A 16,311-nucleotide genomic window follows, 5' to 3' on the forward strand; every position below is an offset into this window, starting at 1 on the left:
CTATGGATTGATCCTTTTACAAAGTATGTACCTTTTCAGGTAATTCCTGAATGTCTGGTCCCGTACACCGTACAGAATAGGACTGATCAAACGCGGCAAGATCTGAATAATTATATAGCAAACAAAAATAGAGTTGACATACGATGCAGGGGATATATAATAGAAGTATATTAGAGATCTTGTCAACACAGGGAACAAGAAGGTGAGCATAGACAACAGCAGCTGAAAGCCGTGGAGGAGTATCGTATTCCGGGCCTTCTTAGAATCTGCGCTAGCTGATTTGGCAGCAAACAGAATTCTGAAGTACGAATACAGGAGAACGAGCCAAACTAGAACCAGAAGCACTATGTGCAACACATTCCTCTTCTCTATGAGAACAGGGCTACGGAAAACCAAATCTCTGGCACAGACGACTCTGGCATAGAAGAAGTGCAGAGGTTCTGTGGCCAGCAGCACAAACAGATCTGGAAAGATTGACAATGCACTCATGGCCCAGATCGAACCTATCAGAATATATGTTCTCGTGACCGTACATAACTGTGCATGGTGGAGTGGTAGGCAAACGGCAACATAACATTCCGCCGCCATCCCAGCTAAATTCAATGGAGTGTTGAGGGTGGTAAAAATGGCAACCATGAGAAGGACGCAACAGCCAGAGGCGTTGATGGTGTAGAAGACGTAGGAGAGGACAAACAGGCTGATTGCAGTAATTAGCTGGAGCATATCATTGATCACCAGGTGGATGAACAGGATGTACCGAGGATTCAAATTGAGTACCTGAAAGAGAGGAAAAGTATAAGGGGTAATTTTTTTTAAATCAATTTCATTCATTTGAATCCCTTCACTCGTCTAGGTCGGCTCTTTTTTCCCTCTACTACACCAAATATCTTCACCGAAAATAGCCCATCTACAAGCTCACAACACATCGCAGTGTGACGCTTTGTGAGTTGGTAGATCTGCTATTTTCGGTGAATCCTCCCCCTCCCCCAGAATAGGGATGCTTGGGTTCAGGGGGGTGATTCCTATCACAGCCCCCCTGTAATAACTCAGAGGACCCTCTAGGGACCCCAGACCCGAAGTTGAAGGCCCATAATCAAAAAATATGCCTTCGCACCTGGTGTTTGTTGAAGGTGTGGATCAGAGTGCCATTGATGTAGCTGATGGTGATGCCAAGAGCCACAACAATCACATTCTTAGTCACAGCTGAGCTGAAGGAGTCCCGGTACACCATGGTCGTTGATACATTACTGCTACCCGCTGTCACATTCATGACGCTCCAAATATCTGTTTCTAAACACATGTAGAGTAAGTGTTAGTTCTATGATTAAAATCTGTTAAGAAATTACGGATGAGTCGTGACCAACAGAAATGTAAAGCACTGTACATTTCACTGATGACATAGGCATAAATGTAATTGAAACCTATGCACTGACTCACTTTACTTTTTTAAGTGATATTTTCTGGTTTAAACAAAATGTTTAACAAAAGCTCTATGATAATCATTTCTATAGAGAGTGTTTGTTCTGTAACAGGGGTCTCCCCGTCTCTCCAGCTCTTTAATATTAAAACAGAAAATACATTTTCAGTTCCAATTTAGTCTGCTCACTTCCTTTTGATGTGTTTATCCTGTATCCTGTATGAGTTCTCTCTCCTGGTGTGTGATACAATTGGTATCCCGACCTTAAAATGCATTTTCTGTTTACTAAAGAGCTGGAGAGACAGAGAGACTCCTGTTACTCTTCATAGCATAGCAATGATTAGTTACTATCAGAATATAGAGCTATTTAACACTTATTTTAACAATAAAATATTACGCAGCTTTAAAAGTTTAATATTTTTTTTCTTGCAAAATTCTCAGTCTACCTTCATGGAGGCAGATAGCACACACCAGGGTAGATACGTGTACATGTACACTATACTATTATAAAACATATACCCCTTACACGCCAGCTATTGTTTTTTTGTCTCATACCCTGAAATGATCTAATCAGCTCTTACAGTATTTATCTTGTTTTGTCTCGTTGTTCAGTTTGTATGGCCATGTTTCATTTAATTTTATTTTGTTTCGCATATGGTAGTGTATTACAGTACACGCAATTCATAACTTCAATAATTCATTAAATCATATACACCCATGAGCGAAAAGGAGCAGGAAGAAGAATCAATTCTTATTAATACCTGCCCCCTATCCAATTTAAAAAATATATACTTGATGATTGGTGCATACAACCAGTACTTGCACTAGCAAGCACGTTTAAACAAAACCAAAACCCATAACAAAAACGAGCAACAAAACGTCATTAAAACGATGTAACGACGAATGTTCAGATTTAAGCACAGTAAAATATCAGTCAAACAGTCAAAGCAGCATTGTGCAAAGCACCTATAGTATTTTGAGCGTGTCCTCAAATGACACAAAGCAATCACTAGGGCAAGGACGTGCTTCATGCTCACATTAACCTGCTCCCAGTCTCTTGGCACATGTCACTGTACTGTACTGTGCATTGTACAGTATATATACAGTGGACATTTTCATGTCAAGGACCCCCAAATGTATGTGTATTTGGTCGCGGACGTCCATTGAAAAGGGACCCCCATACAAGATCTGTGATGTTAAAATGTTTCAAGAATATTTAAATTATACTTGGGACCCCCTCAGCTGGGACCTATCATGGACCCCATGTTGAGAACCACTGGTATTTATCACTGTATAGCTATGCTATCATGGTTATCTTATGTGTTGTCATTCATATGATTCTTATGTACTGTATAGGGCCTAATAGTTATGCCTATAGTACTGTATAGGGCCTAATAGTTTGTAAATTGTACAATTCCATCAATGCATTTACTAGAATTGTTCATTTTATTACCTCACACTGTGATTGTTTACTCTGATTGTATTTACTGTATAAGCGGTGTGTCAGTTCTCCAAAAGAGACAGCAAACACAGCAAACAGTAGCCTAGTGTAACAGAGATGCACAAATGGTTTAGGAGAAAATCAAGTCCATTACATTTAATCTTTTTTTGTTACAACCCGTTTTCAACATAAGTTACCCCCACGTTTGCTTGGGCTGATGATTATACTATTTGTGTATGCTCTGTTGCTAGAAGACAAGGTTCAACTAACTCAACTAAAATGTATTTCACAGTTTTAATATCAGACACTAAACCATTCCCCAGGTAAATGGTCACCTAAGTAAAGTGCAAATAACTACCGTAGGACACCAGGTAAACATCAAACCTAGCATGTGTCTTAAAAACATGTTTGTTGACAAGAGATTAGAACCATATTGGGTGAAGTCCATCATGCTTGAAAGTCTAAACTTGTCCACAAAAGGAATGCAGAAGTTGCAGAAAAACATTTCAACCTCACAAAAATACTCAAACCTCACATCTCATGTGTGAAAAGTGCAATGCCAAATTCCAAACCAAAAGGTTGGAACAAAAATAAAATAAGGCCATAATATGCTGTACCATTATCCATGTGCAAGTTACAACACAACTCTACACTACAATAATGTGAATGCAAAACGTTATGCTTACCTCAGATAAAGCACAGTCTGACTTGAGTTTGAAATGTATGTGGTGATTTTATAGAGTGTATGATACACTAATGAATCCTAGTATTCAGAGAGAGAGAGAGAGAGAGAGAGAGAGAGAGAGAGAGAAAGAAAGAGAGAGAGAGAGAGAGAGAAAGAGAGAGAGAGAGAGAGAGAGAGAGAGAGAGAGAGTGTGCATGCGAGCACATGTGTCCACAATTGTTCCTGCACAATTGATCCTACCATATTTATTTTACTAAACATAATTCCTAATAATAACTCCAAAGAACTAGACAAACCTCTGACAAAACTATGCATTGGTCAAGATATGCCATTTCCACCTGCGATATGACCCACTTGAAAATCTCTAAAGTGTTCATGGCCCACCCATCTGACCACTTAACTCGGCTGCCGTGTTAAGTGGTCAGATGGGTGGGCCACGTGCATTTTCAGAACATGTTCATTTTAATGATCAATCAATCGATTGTGTTCTGACTTGGATCAATGGAAATGTATTGGTATCAAAAAATATATAAAACTATTTTACAAATTACGCTTTTATGTTAATGTTATATCATTAAAATCACTCTCAATACCCTCACGGCCGACCAGTGGTCTCTGCCCACAGGTTGAGAATCACTGGCGTACACAAGGGAATTCCATTTGCATATACACATGTACGTCATCAACATAAAATGATAGGAGGATTTGAGATATTTGTGTTAAAAGGAACACATTTTAATCACTTGGCCACCTGGCTCAATTAACAGGAATCTCCTCCCTGCTTGGCACTCAGCATCAAGGGTTGGATTGGGGGTAAGTCTCTGTGTCCAGGATACATATTTGTACATCAAGCTGCCTCATGCTACAGAAAAACAGGATTGATTGATTGATGTACTTTATTTAGTAAGACATGAGAACAACAGTACATGGAAGTACAAATTCACAATACAAGGTCTACTAAACTGGAAGACTCATTAAGCACTGAGCTTGTTTAAGATGAGATCCCCATGCACACAAATCATGATGAATCATGAGGAGATAGGCTCCTTTCCTATGGACCACATGGCTCTGCAAGGCTTACTACTTCTGCATATTAAATTGTATGCATATCAATCAATCAATCAATCAACCAATCAATCAATCAATCAATAATTGTATTTATGTAGTGCGTAATACATTTTACATGTTATTTACTGTTATTTAACCAAACCCTGTTTACCATTTAACTTTGCAGACGTTGCAGGTTACATTAGCCACAGTACATAAATATCTGACACAAATCATACCAAGTTTATACATGCAAAAGCATTTAAGCATGTTTCTTTAGACACCAGTGACTTTTTGAGATTCTGAATTCTTAACTCCCCCCCACCTCATCCTAGAAACTAAAGAGTCCAGTGACTGGCTAGTTCACAGCTGAGCGCAGTGGCGTAACGCAGAATCGCGGGGCCTCCCCGCCACTGGCGGAGCGTGTATGAAGTTATGACACATATTTCACAGATAATAATACTATGTATTGAAAACGTATCAATCTAATCATTTCATCAATCAACTTCATCAATCATTGTTTTATTTGATGGCGTTCCTGCCCTTGAATTTTGGCCTTTGTGCCCTCAAAGGCCAAGTATATTTGTCTGTCATTAAATGTTTCGTACAAATTACCCCAATGGAAACAAGCCATAGGCTTTCTTGGGTTTAAAATCCTCTTAGCAGACCTTGTATTGAACTGTACTTTCCTGTGCTTTTTTTTTCTCAAACTGCTAATAATGTATTCAATCAATCAATCAATCAATGGCCCTGACCATAAAATGACGAAATTCCAGGTTAGGCCTCCCAGTGATTACACTGAGAGTTGTTTTGGAGGCCTTGTATACTTCAATTAATCAAATATTGGAATATTGGATAAGGAATGCGACACAAAACTAAAAGAATCAAATGTTTTTTGTGGGGAGAACTACCCCTTTAATGTATTGTGCGGTCTTTCTGTACATATGATATGCCTTTTCAGGTGCATCCTGAATGTCTTGTCTCGTAGCCCATATAGAAACAGACTGACAGACCTGGGCAGGACCTGAATTATAACATAACTAACAAAGTGTGGGGCCCCTGCAGGCAGAAAGTACATAAGGACTTTCAACAACATGGGCCGCACATAGGTAGCCATACACAACAGCACGTGAAATCCATTCAGAAGTATCGTATTTCTGGCTTTCTTTGAGTTCGTGTTAGCCGTCTTAGCGGCAAACACTATCCTGAAGTAAGAATAGAACAAAGTGATCCAAACCAAGACCAAAAAGATGATGTGGGACGCGTCTCTCTTTGCCAGGCTGTAGGAGCTGCGGAAGACATTATCCCTGTAACAATAGAGTTTGGAATGGAAGAACACTAAGGGTTCTGTAGCCAGGAGGATGAAGAGGTCCGGTAGGACAGAAAGCACGCTCATGGACCACACCAGGCCGATCACGGCATGCGTTCTCTGCACAGTGCAGATCTGGGAATGACGGAGGGGGAAGCAGACAGCGATGTAGCACTCCACCGCCATGGCGGCCACATTCAGCGGCGTGTTTTGTGTCGTGAAGACACCCAACAAGACGAGGACACAGCACAGGGAGACGTTGATAGGGCCGACGATTTGGAACATCATGGCAATCGCAACGCTGACCGTCAGCTGGATCATGTCGTTGATCACCAGGTGGATGAACAGGATGTACCGAGGGTTCTGCTTGAAGATCTGAGGAGAATGAAATACTGTAGGCTACTATATACTGTTGACTCTCATTAACCACACTTGGGTGAGCTTTCAAACATAGGTCTTTACTGGTGGACTTCACAGGATGAATTGACACAGATAGCGCACTTCAAAGGCTTTTAAAAGGTGCAGTGGATATCGGTAATCAGCACAGGTGCAAATAATGTTCCTAATCAGTAGCTGTTCTTTTGCTTGAAGACACTCTATTACAAATACTGTATGTAATGTCATCATTCAAAATATGAGATAAAACACCACCGGCAGGATGGGGAAAAAAACTTGCAAAAATATAGGCATAGCAGGGTGATATGAATTGCTTCATTACATACAAATATTTGTAATCTCCCTTTCACCAGATAACTTAATCAATATTCTTATTAATTACATTGGTTCAAGGTTCAAGGTTGTACTTTATTGTTACATCTCGTGTACAGGTACATAAGAACATAAAGCTTATTTTGGTTTGGCTCATTCAGACAATGCGGCAACAGAATATGATTATAAAGATTTAAAGAAAAGAAAGAGAGTGCAAAAAAGAGCAAAAGGAGAATAAAGAGAGCATAATCAAATGTACATAATATGCATTAAAAAAACTTGGTACATTGTATACACCAACAGCATTTTTTCTTTAGTAGCTGCCACCTAACTTTGTGTAAACAACTTCACACTTCACTTCACTTGATAACATGCACTGGGTGTCTCCAAATGTTCTACAGCTGAATGACTGATATCTTTGTAGTATGAGACACAGGCAGGAAATTACAGTCCTTCTTCTGTCCCAAAGTATGGGACCTTTAACCACTCGTACCCTAGCATCCTTATTCTGGGGTAACCTTTGATGAAAATAGCAGATCTACAAGCTCATAACGCATTGCAACGGGATGCATTGTGAGCTTGTATATTTTACCATTTTTGTCAAAGATATTAAATTGTAGACCGAAACTTGGGAGTCCAGCCAAATAAGTATAGTTAATGCATAAAGACAATTGTTATGTTTGTCCTATAATCATTAGATATAATATTATACCTTCACTGAGATAATTCGGTGCTTCAACCCATTCAATCCGGAAACGCATCTATGTAACCACTTAAACTATTATTCAATACTTTGGCTATTCAAAAATAGCAGATATTCAATACTTTGGCTATTCAAAAATAGCAGATATACAAGCTCAAAGTGTGGCACAGAGTGCCGCGCTTTGAGCTTGTAGATCTGCTTTTTTTTTATCTTGAAAATGTGTGCAAATCTTGGAATATATATATTATTATTTTTAAGCAACCAAATTTTACTCAAATATTTACTTCTGGGGGTCCCTGGAACAAAATATTTTGAGATGGGGGTCCGCGGCCACACAAAAGCAAAAATAGCCAATCTTGTAGATCGGCGAGTATTTTTATTTTGGTGAAAATTGTGTCTGTGGGTTTTATAAATGTTGAACCAATGAAAAATATTGTGACTAAAGAATAACTACATTGGATCCATTGGAACACAGGCAATTATTTTCCATTTCCTGTAAAGTAATGGTTTTGGACATAAGAAGGTTTCCATCTGACAGCGACGATATAAGAAAAAAAAGAATACCAGGGAAAGCCAAAGGACTGCTCAATATCTAAACACTGATTCTATTCTATTCTATTTGTCTGCACACAATGGCTTTGGAGCATGTTAGGAGTGCACTAAACTTTATTTGTTTTTTTAACGAATGGGTTCCCAGATTGGGAGTGCACAAGTTACCATGATAATGTAGCCCCATTAAAAGAAAGCTACTTGTGATACAAAAATATTATAATGATACAAATAAAAATGTTATTTAGTAGGGTTCAGACCTGTTGTTTGTTGAAGGTGTGGACTGTGATGACGTTGATATAGTTGATGGAGATGCCCAGAGCCACCAGAATCACATTCTTGGTGATGGTTTCTCGCTGTGTGACACCTATGGTCACATTACTGACTCCAGATGAGAAATTCATGTCTGAGCTTTAGATCTGGTGAACGTGTTGGATGACAAAAAGCAATATCTTAGATGCTATAAATTAATGTCCTCTAAAATAGCAAAGGTTCAGTGACCATTGCAAAAATAATAATTTAATTGTTATCATCTTTACATTTCATGTACTGTATTCCCCTGCATACACTAGCTGTAAAATAGGCTCAGTTTACGGAGTTAGTTTATTCATCCAGATGTAAGTAAATCCCTGCTTAAAGTGAAATATAGGGCCATATCATGCCATACAAATATGCCATTCTACTTGAAGACACATTTTCATTTTTCATACAAATAATTGTGTTTAACAATTTAATTGTGTTTTAGACATTGAACATCTGAACATCAATACACATGACATTGTTTGGCTTTCAGGCTTCATAAACAAAAGTTGCACAGGATAGATATGACAAATTACATAAGTATGCAAAGAAATGCCATATACAGTATAATAACTTTATACTTAAAAAACATAATAATACTGGAAATAGCAGACCTACCTCACACGATGTCACACGATGCGACACATTGTGACCTTGTAGATCTGCTATTTCCACATTTTATTTTATTTTTATGTTTGAAAATGTATGAACACTGTTCAACATGGAAACAATTATGACGGTTATGCAAAAAATATGTGCGATTATCTAAAATGATTATGATCAGACGATTATGTAATAATGGTGACAGTCCTAGGAAGACCTGTGGAAAACAAAGTTTGTACAGTATAGTTGTACTGACCTGGGATCATGTAGTGTGATGTGGATTACATCAGTCTGCCCCATGCATGTGAGTCTCATAGCTTTAGGAGAACACCTTATGTACACGTGTGTGTGTGTGTGTGTGTGTGTGTGTGTGTGTGTGTGTGTGTGTGTGTGTGTGTGTGTGTGTGTGTGTGTGTGTGTGTGTGTGTGTGTGTGTGTGTGTGTGTGTGTGTGTGTGTGTGTGTGTGTGTGCGTGCGCGCGCGCGCGTGTGTGTGTGTGTGTGTGTGTTTTTAGCACATTTATAATAATTTATTAGTTTTTCATATTAAGTCAGAATTACTGAAGCGAAAAACGTCCTACACGTACACGCACACGGACACGGACACGGACACGCACTCGCACACGGACACGCACTCACGCACGCACGCAATCACGCACGCACGCACGCACGCAGGCAGGCAGGCAGGCAGGCAGGCGCGCGCGCGCGAGCGCACGCACGCACGCACGCACGCACGCACGCACGCACGCACGCACGCACGCACGCACGCACGCACGCACGCACGCACGCACGCACACACACACACACACACACACACACACACACACGCACACACACACACAAACAAAGCCATCTTGTTACAACTCAGCAGGAGCCACCTACCTAGTGCCACTGCAATGTTGGACTGTGAATGTGACATAACATTGTGGGCCGACATAGGTAGCAAGCTCCAGAAAAAAAACTTTTGCATCAAGCAAAGGTGAGGCCTATCCCCGCCACACTCTACACCATCCCTGCCTAGACTTGTAGGTTCTGACATCTCTGCAGTGAACTCCACACCCTCTCCAGGCCATGTCTCTGCATCGTATCCTGCACTGAGGAGCCCATCTTCCCCACACACCTGATGGCTCAGCTCAGTCCCCGAGTTTGAAGCTTTTCAAATCTGTATAGGGGAGAGGGGGACAGCCCAGGACTTCCTGGACTTCCAGCCCCCCTATTACCACCACACCCACACTCCGATCTACCCACATGAGGGCCACCCCAGCCCTGCTAGACTCCCGCACCGACCCTTTCACTGACGCCACACCGCAGCACCCACTCCTCACCTCTGACGTACCAGGCCCTCTAGGTGACTTTGGCTCCTGAGGCATTTGACATTGTGGAGCAGAATCTCGTAGTATTTGAGAAATTGAAATAAACAATAAAGCTAAGTTTAAATTGACACACACCCAGAAATATACTGTATACTTTTACACAAGAATTGGGTTTGTGACGAGATTGAAAAGTGGGTGTTGTTGTTTTCGATGGCAAGGAGTGGAATTGGTGCAAAACAAGTGCTTGTCATGTGAGTTTCTATTTTGTTTTAGAAAGATGATGTTGTTGTTTGTTTGTTTGTTTGTTTTACACACAATACTAAAACTGTTAATTTTGTATTAACCAGAATGTGTTAAATTAACACAATGTTTTACTGTAGTGTTTACAGTAATTATGGGTAGACACTTCAGAAGCGTGGTGAAAAGTTTCTTGAAAAGATGTTGTATGTTGCTATCAAAACTCAATCTCCCTATGGATCAATGACCCAATGTGTTAAAGAGCATCACCATGGCACCTAACTGTTGTTGTCAAACAACCAAATCTTAATGACATTGACCTTCACATTGTTTTTTCCACAGACAGAAGAGCAGTTCCCTTTGTGGGACTAATGTTTCACTTCAGAGGCTTTAATTAAGGTTCATTAAGGTCAATGTTTTCACACATATCTCTTAATGATGGTGATCTTTAACATCCTCTCTCAGAAGATTTAGTGTTTACCAGATGATGATGATGATGTGTGTGTGTGTGTGTGTGTGTGTGTGTGTGTGTGTGTGTGTGTGTGTGTGTGTGTGTGTGTGTGTGTGTGTGTGTGTGTGTGTGTGTGTGTGTGTGTGTGCGTGCGTGCGTGCGTGCGTGCGTGCGTGCGTGCGTGCGTGCGTGCGTGCGTGCGTGCGTGCGTGTGTGTGTGTGTCTTGCATCACTCAAATCTGCTTTGTTGTTGTTACTATAGTGTAAGGAACAGAGAACTTGTTTCCTCTTTACTGGGGCTGCTTCCACCATAACAACGACGTACTTGAGGGAGTGGAGGAGCACCTATTCCATCATTATGGTGGTAGCCACACACACACACACACACACACACACACACACACACACACACACACACACACACACACACACACACACACACACACACACACACACACACACACACACACACACACACACACACACACACACACACACACACACACACACACACACACACACACACACACACACACACACACACACACACACACACACACACACACATCATCATCATCATCTGGGATCTGGTAAACACTAAATCTTCTGAGAGAGGATGTTAAAGATCACCATCATTAAGAGATATGTGTGAAAACATTGATAGTGGGGATCCGTGTCAATGCAATTTTTTATTTTCATTTCCGATTCTTGTGAAAGTTTCGTTTTCACTACTAATTTGAAGGTAAGGGTCTATAAAACAATTCTGGTCGAAGATATTTTCACCCAGATAAAAAATGTGCCTCTAGGGGGCGCCGGCAGATGCCAGCCCTAGCTAAATATGTTAACTGTTGTAACTTTTGAATGGATTATCCGATCTGAACATATGAGATATGTATGGATACAGGATCAGGAGTAGCATTTGGTACTTCAAGCATATTACCCATAGAATCATTTTCATTTTCCAGTATTGGCGCATATCGTCAAAAATAGATATAGTAGGGGACCGAGTATGGGTAATTTGTTGTTTTAATTTCAAATTGATGTGAAAGGTTCGTTTTCACTACTAAATTGAAGTTAAGGGTCTATAGAACATTTCTTGTTCATGTGTCAAGCACTCAGATAAAGAAAATGGCCTCTAGGGGGTGTCAGCGGTTCCCAACCCCACACCAGCCATAGAACAATATGGGAACTGTTATAACTTTTGATTGGATTATCCAATATGAACATAATGAGGTATCTATGGATTCAGGATCAGGAGTAGCAACTGGTACTTCACACATATTTCCCAAAGAAGCAATATTTCTATCTGCACATTTCCACAAGAATTGTCAGAAGAGGTCTATGCGCTAACGTATGTGTCGGAATAGCATTAATTTCCATTTTTGTCTCCACTACCCATCTATCTACTTGAATAACTAACATTACAGTGTCTTGCTATGTAAATTATTATCATTATAATTATTAGTAGTATTACTTTCCATTTTAAGATAAATCATTCCAGAACAGCATGTTAAATGTCTTTCAATATAGGCAGGATTTCTATTAATATATGGCATACATGTTTTTTGGGGTATTAAGTGGTGCTGAATCCAAATCTGCTGTATGCCCAGCTCAAAATTGACCATTTAAAGATGGCGGCCACCACTATGCTGAACTATATTACGTAAAACATATTTTTGACTACACAAGGCAGAAACTTGATTGAATTTAGCTTTTTAGGTTTTCATATGGGGAATCCAATCCCATATTCTGATTTGAGATCAAATGTGAGGAACGTGTTTAAAACGTATATTGGGAAAATTGTCATTTATAGGGGATATTACAAACAATTTGGAACAAGTTAGGCCTAAGGGAACCCGTGACAGCTGGAAGTCCAGGGAGTCCTGGGTTGTCCCCCTTCTCCCCTGTACAGTTTTGATAAGCTCCAGATTCGAGGGCTGAGCAGGGCCATTAAGGGTATAAGTTAGATGGGCTCATCAGTGGGGATACAGTGAAGAGACATGGCCCCTTATGGGCATGGAGAGGGTGTGGAGATCAGTGCAGAACTGTCATAACATACAGTGTCTACTGGGTGTCTTGGAACGGGTAGAGGCGGAGTGTAGCAGGGATAGGGTTTACCTTTGCTTGTTGCTTTTTATCTGGAGCTTTTTAACAGCTATAGGGGAAAGGTGAACAGTCCATGATGCCCTGTGCTCCATTCTCCTCCATATGATCCTAGTGTAACCAACCTCCAGGCCCACAAGGGGCCATGTCCCTGCTGCTATCGGACAGACAAGCATTGCTTTCTGTATTCACCTGTTACAGCCCATGCCATAATGATAAGTCACTGATGACCACTGGTAATATTACTTAGAAACAACCAGACTCTCCTGTGAGCCAGTCTGACATAGGGATATCCTTGTCTGCCTGACACCACTGGGGACTGACCTGCATCGCTACCTATGTCTGCCCACGAGCACCCATCTTGGGCATAGGAAGAGCCAGCCGATCCGCATGGAGGTCCACTTGGGATGAACGTATCCAGTGATCCAGACCGACATAGGGACACCCCTGTCGGCCGTACGCATAGCCATGTGGTGACATGGAGTTCGTAGAACCACCATCACCAGCAACCGACTCACATATCAACACTCTCTCTAACCGGCTATGAGCACTCCTCCTGGGCTCACAAGTGCCCCACTCTACAGATTATTTATTTGGCAGCTGTTATGAGATGGGAAAGGGAATCAGCCGATGGAGTGCTTTCTTGGTCCCCATAACTTTGATCTTCCATGCTCCAAGTGCCCAGGGATCTATCCAGTGACCCCCATACTCCCCTTTACCCACCTGAGGGGCATCCTAGACTCACTAAACTCATAAACCAGACCCCCTATTACCTCCAAACCCACCACCCACTCCATGCCCTCTCTACCCTGATAGCCCTGTTACACTCATCCAGACAGTGGGTTCTGATAGCTTTGCACCAACCTTCACACCCTGGCCCATAATAGGCCATGTCTCTTCACTGTATCCCCACTGAGTAGCCCATCTTCCCTATACACCTGATGGCCCAGCTCAATCCCCAGGTCAGGAGCTTTTCAAATCCATATATTGTAAGTACTTATTGTACAGCAGATATGTCATAAAGTCATGGGATAAAGTTGGTTGGAAAACCTATTCACAATAAATGACAATTTACCCAATATAAGCACTTTCCTCACATTTGATCTCTAAATATGCCATTGCATTCCCCACATGAAAACCCAATAAAGCCAAATGCAATCCAGGTTATACCTGGTTTAGTCAAAAGTATATGTTGTTTTAAATATATTTCAGCATAGTGGTGGCCGCCATCTTAAAATGTTCAATTTTGAGCAATTATCAGCCATTTCTGAGCCATTCTGATTTGGATCCAGCACCCCTTATTACCCCTAAAACCATGTATGCCATAAATGAACACAATTTGCTTTCAGGGTTAAGATTTTTGGAAATCTGACCTACATGTAGACTAATTTCGATTGTTGCCATTTTGGAAAATCGGTAAAAAAAACAAAAACATTTCAATCTGGTTTCTTGACACTCAAACTAAAATTGTTCTATAGACCCTTATCTTCAAATTAGAAGTGAAAACTAAACTTTCACAACAACTTGAAATTACTGACTGTCCAGGGCTAATAGAAGTTAGGTGCAATTTGAAGTAATTCAATGTAAATGGCAGCCATCTTTATTTTTTTCCCATACCAGAATATTCAAAACATCAATATTTTTAACTCCAGTTGATCCCTCACACAGTATTGACTTGATATAGCAATAAAAAAAATATCACACAGCAAATTAAGACATTTATCAAAACATCATAATTCCGATTTTGGCCATTTTGGAAATGGGGCAAAAACAATATTTTTTTTCCAATCTGGTTCATATATCTTCGAGCCAAATTGTTCTATAGACCATTATCTACAAATTAGAAGTGAAAAATTAACTTTCACATGAATTTGAAATGACTGAGTGTCCTGGCACCCCACTATGACCTTAATGAACCTTAATTAAAGCCTCTGAAGTGAAACATTAGTCCCACAAAGGGAACTGCTCTTCTGTCTGTGGAAAAAACAATGTGAAGGTCAATGTCATTAAGATTTGGTTGTTTGACAACAACAGTTAGGTGCCATGGTGATGCTCTTTAACACATTGGGTCATTGATCCATAGGGAGATTGAGTTTTGATAGCAACATACAACATCTTTTCAAGAAACTTTTCACCACGCTTCTGAAGTGTCTACCCATAATTACTGTAAACACTACAGTAAAACATTGTGTTAATTTAACACATTCTGGTTAATACAAAATTAACAGTTTTAGTATTGTGTGTAAAACAAACAAACAAACAAACAACAACAACATCATCTTTCTAAAACAAAATAGAAACTCACATGACACCTTCATACAGTATGTGTTTCCCGTTCAAATCTGCTCCCAAGCCAATCAAACAAAGCTATGGGAAACTAAACCGAACATGCAGGAGACGGATATGCCAGCTTCTGGAAACCTGGGGCTACAGTTATGCACTGAGCCTGCAGTATATAGCAATAAATATTTTGTGGTGAATAGTATTCATTATTGTCTCCGCCAGGCCGAAAGGCATGGCGAGAGAGTATGTTTTCGCCCCTGTCCGTCCGTCCGTCCGTCCGTCCGTGTGTCCGTCCGTCCGTCCTGTCTGTGTGTTACCACCAAATCTCCGGCACCGTAGGCCCGGTCGCTGCGAAACTGTGCACACACACTCCCTGGATGCCAATTCAGAACCTCTGCCCAATTTTTCACATGGGCCTGTTATAGCGCCACCAGGAGGCCGATTTGTGCAAAACCCTTTTTTTCCCATTACTCCTACAGTTTTTAACCAAACCTCATGCAAATCGGTACACAGTATCTCTATAGTCATGTGATCAACCCTGATCTGTCCGATTTCCCATATTCCATCCTCATTGGCTAAGGTTACCATCCAAAGTTTGCAGGATTGGTCCGTTTTGAACAAACTGCCTCAAATCATGAACGCAGCTTGCCATTTGCATAAAATTGCACACGCACATTCCCACTAGGCCGAGGAAGAAATGGCACTTAAAACTTTTCACATCAGCCTCATGGTGGCGCTATAACAGGCCGATTTGCATTTTTAACTATAACTGCACCGATCTGCGTGAAACTTTGCACGCCTACTCCCTAGAGGCCAAGGAAAAACATCTGCACTGCATTTTTCACATCTGCTTTTTACAGCGCCACCAGGAGGCCGACTTATGTCAAATACATTTTTGGATATTAATCCTTCAGATTTTATCCAAACATCACACAAATCGGTACACAGTATTTCTATAGTCATGTGATCAAGACGCATCTGTCCGATATTTCATATTCCATCCTGATTGACTAAGGTTGACTTCCAAAGTTTGCAGGATTGGTCCGTTTTGAACAAAATGTCTGAAATCATGAACGCGGCGTGCGATTTCCGTGAAAATTTCACGCACATTCCCACTAGGCCGAGGAAGAAATGCCACCCTTTTCACATTGGCCTATTATAGC

At 40.8% G+C, this 16,311-nt stretch overlaps 2 protein-coding genes across 2 annotated transcripts; both read right to left on the reverse strand.

Annotated features, from left to right (window-relative positions):
* LOC308081940 (odorant receptor 131-2-like) lies at window positions 1–1,270 on the reverse strand (the record flags this gene model as incomplete). The annotated part of the gene is made up of 2 exons (XM_080423556.1): window positions 1–777; window positions 1,115–1,270. 2 exons carry the CDS (start codon window positions 1,268–1,270, stop codon window positions 1–3), a joined length of 933 nt encoding a protein of 310 aa, XP_080279682.1.
* A 3,678-nt stretch (window positions 1,271–4,948) lies between these two features.
* On the reverse strand, window positions 4,949–9,868 carry LOC308081941 (odorant receptor 131-2-like; the record flags this gene model as incomplete). The annotated part of the gene is made up of 4 exons (XM_080423557.1): window positions 4,949–5,003; window positions 5,604–6,274; window positions 8,120–8,226; window positions 9,799–9,868. 4 exons carry the CDS (start codon window positions 9,866–9,868, stop codon window positions 4,949–4,951), a joined length of 903 nt encoding a protein of 300 aa, XP_080279683.1.
* Between the last annotated feature and the right edge of the window lie 6,443 nt (window positions 9,869–16,311).

Source organism: Gymnoscopelus braueri (genome assembly GCF_963280865.1).
Source record: "Gymnoscopelus braueri genome assembly, chromosome: 3".
NCBI classification, from domain to species: domain Eukaryota; kingdom Metazoa; phylum Chordata; class Actinopteri; order Myctophiformes; family Myctophidae; genus Gymnoscopelus; species Gymnoscopelus braueri.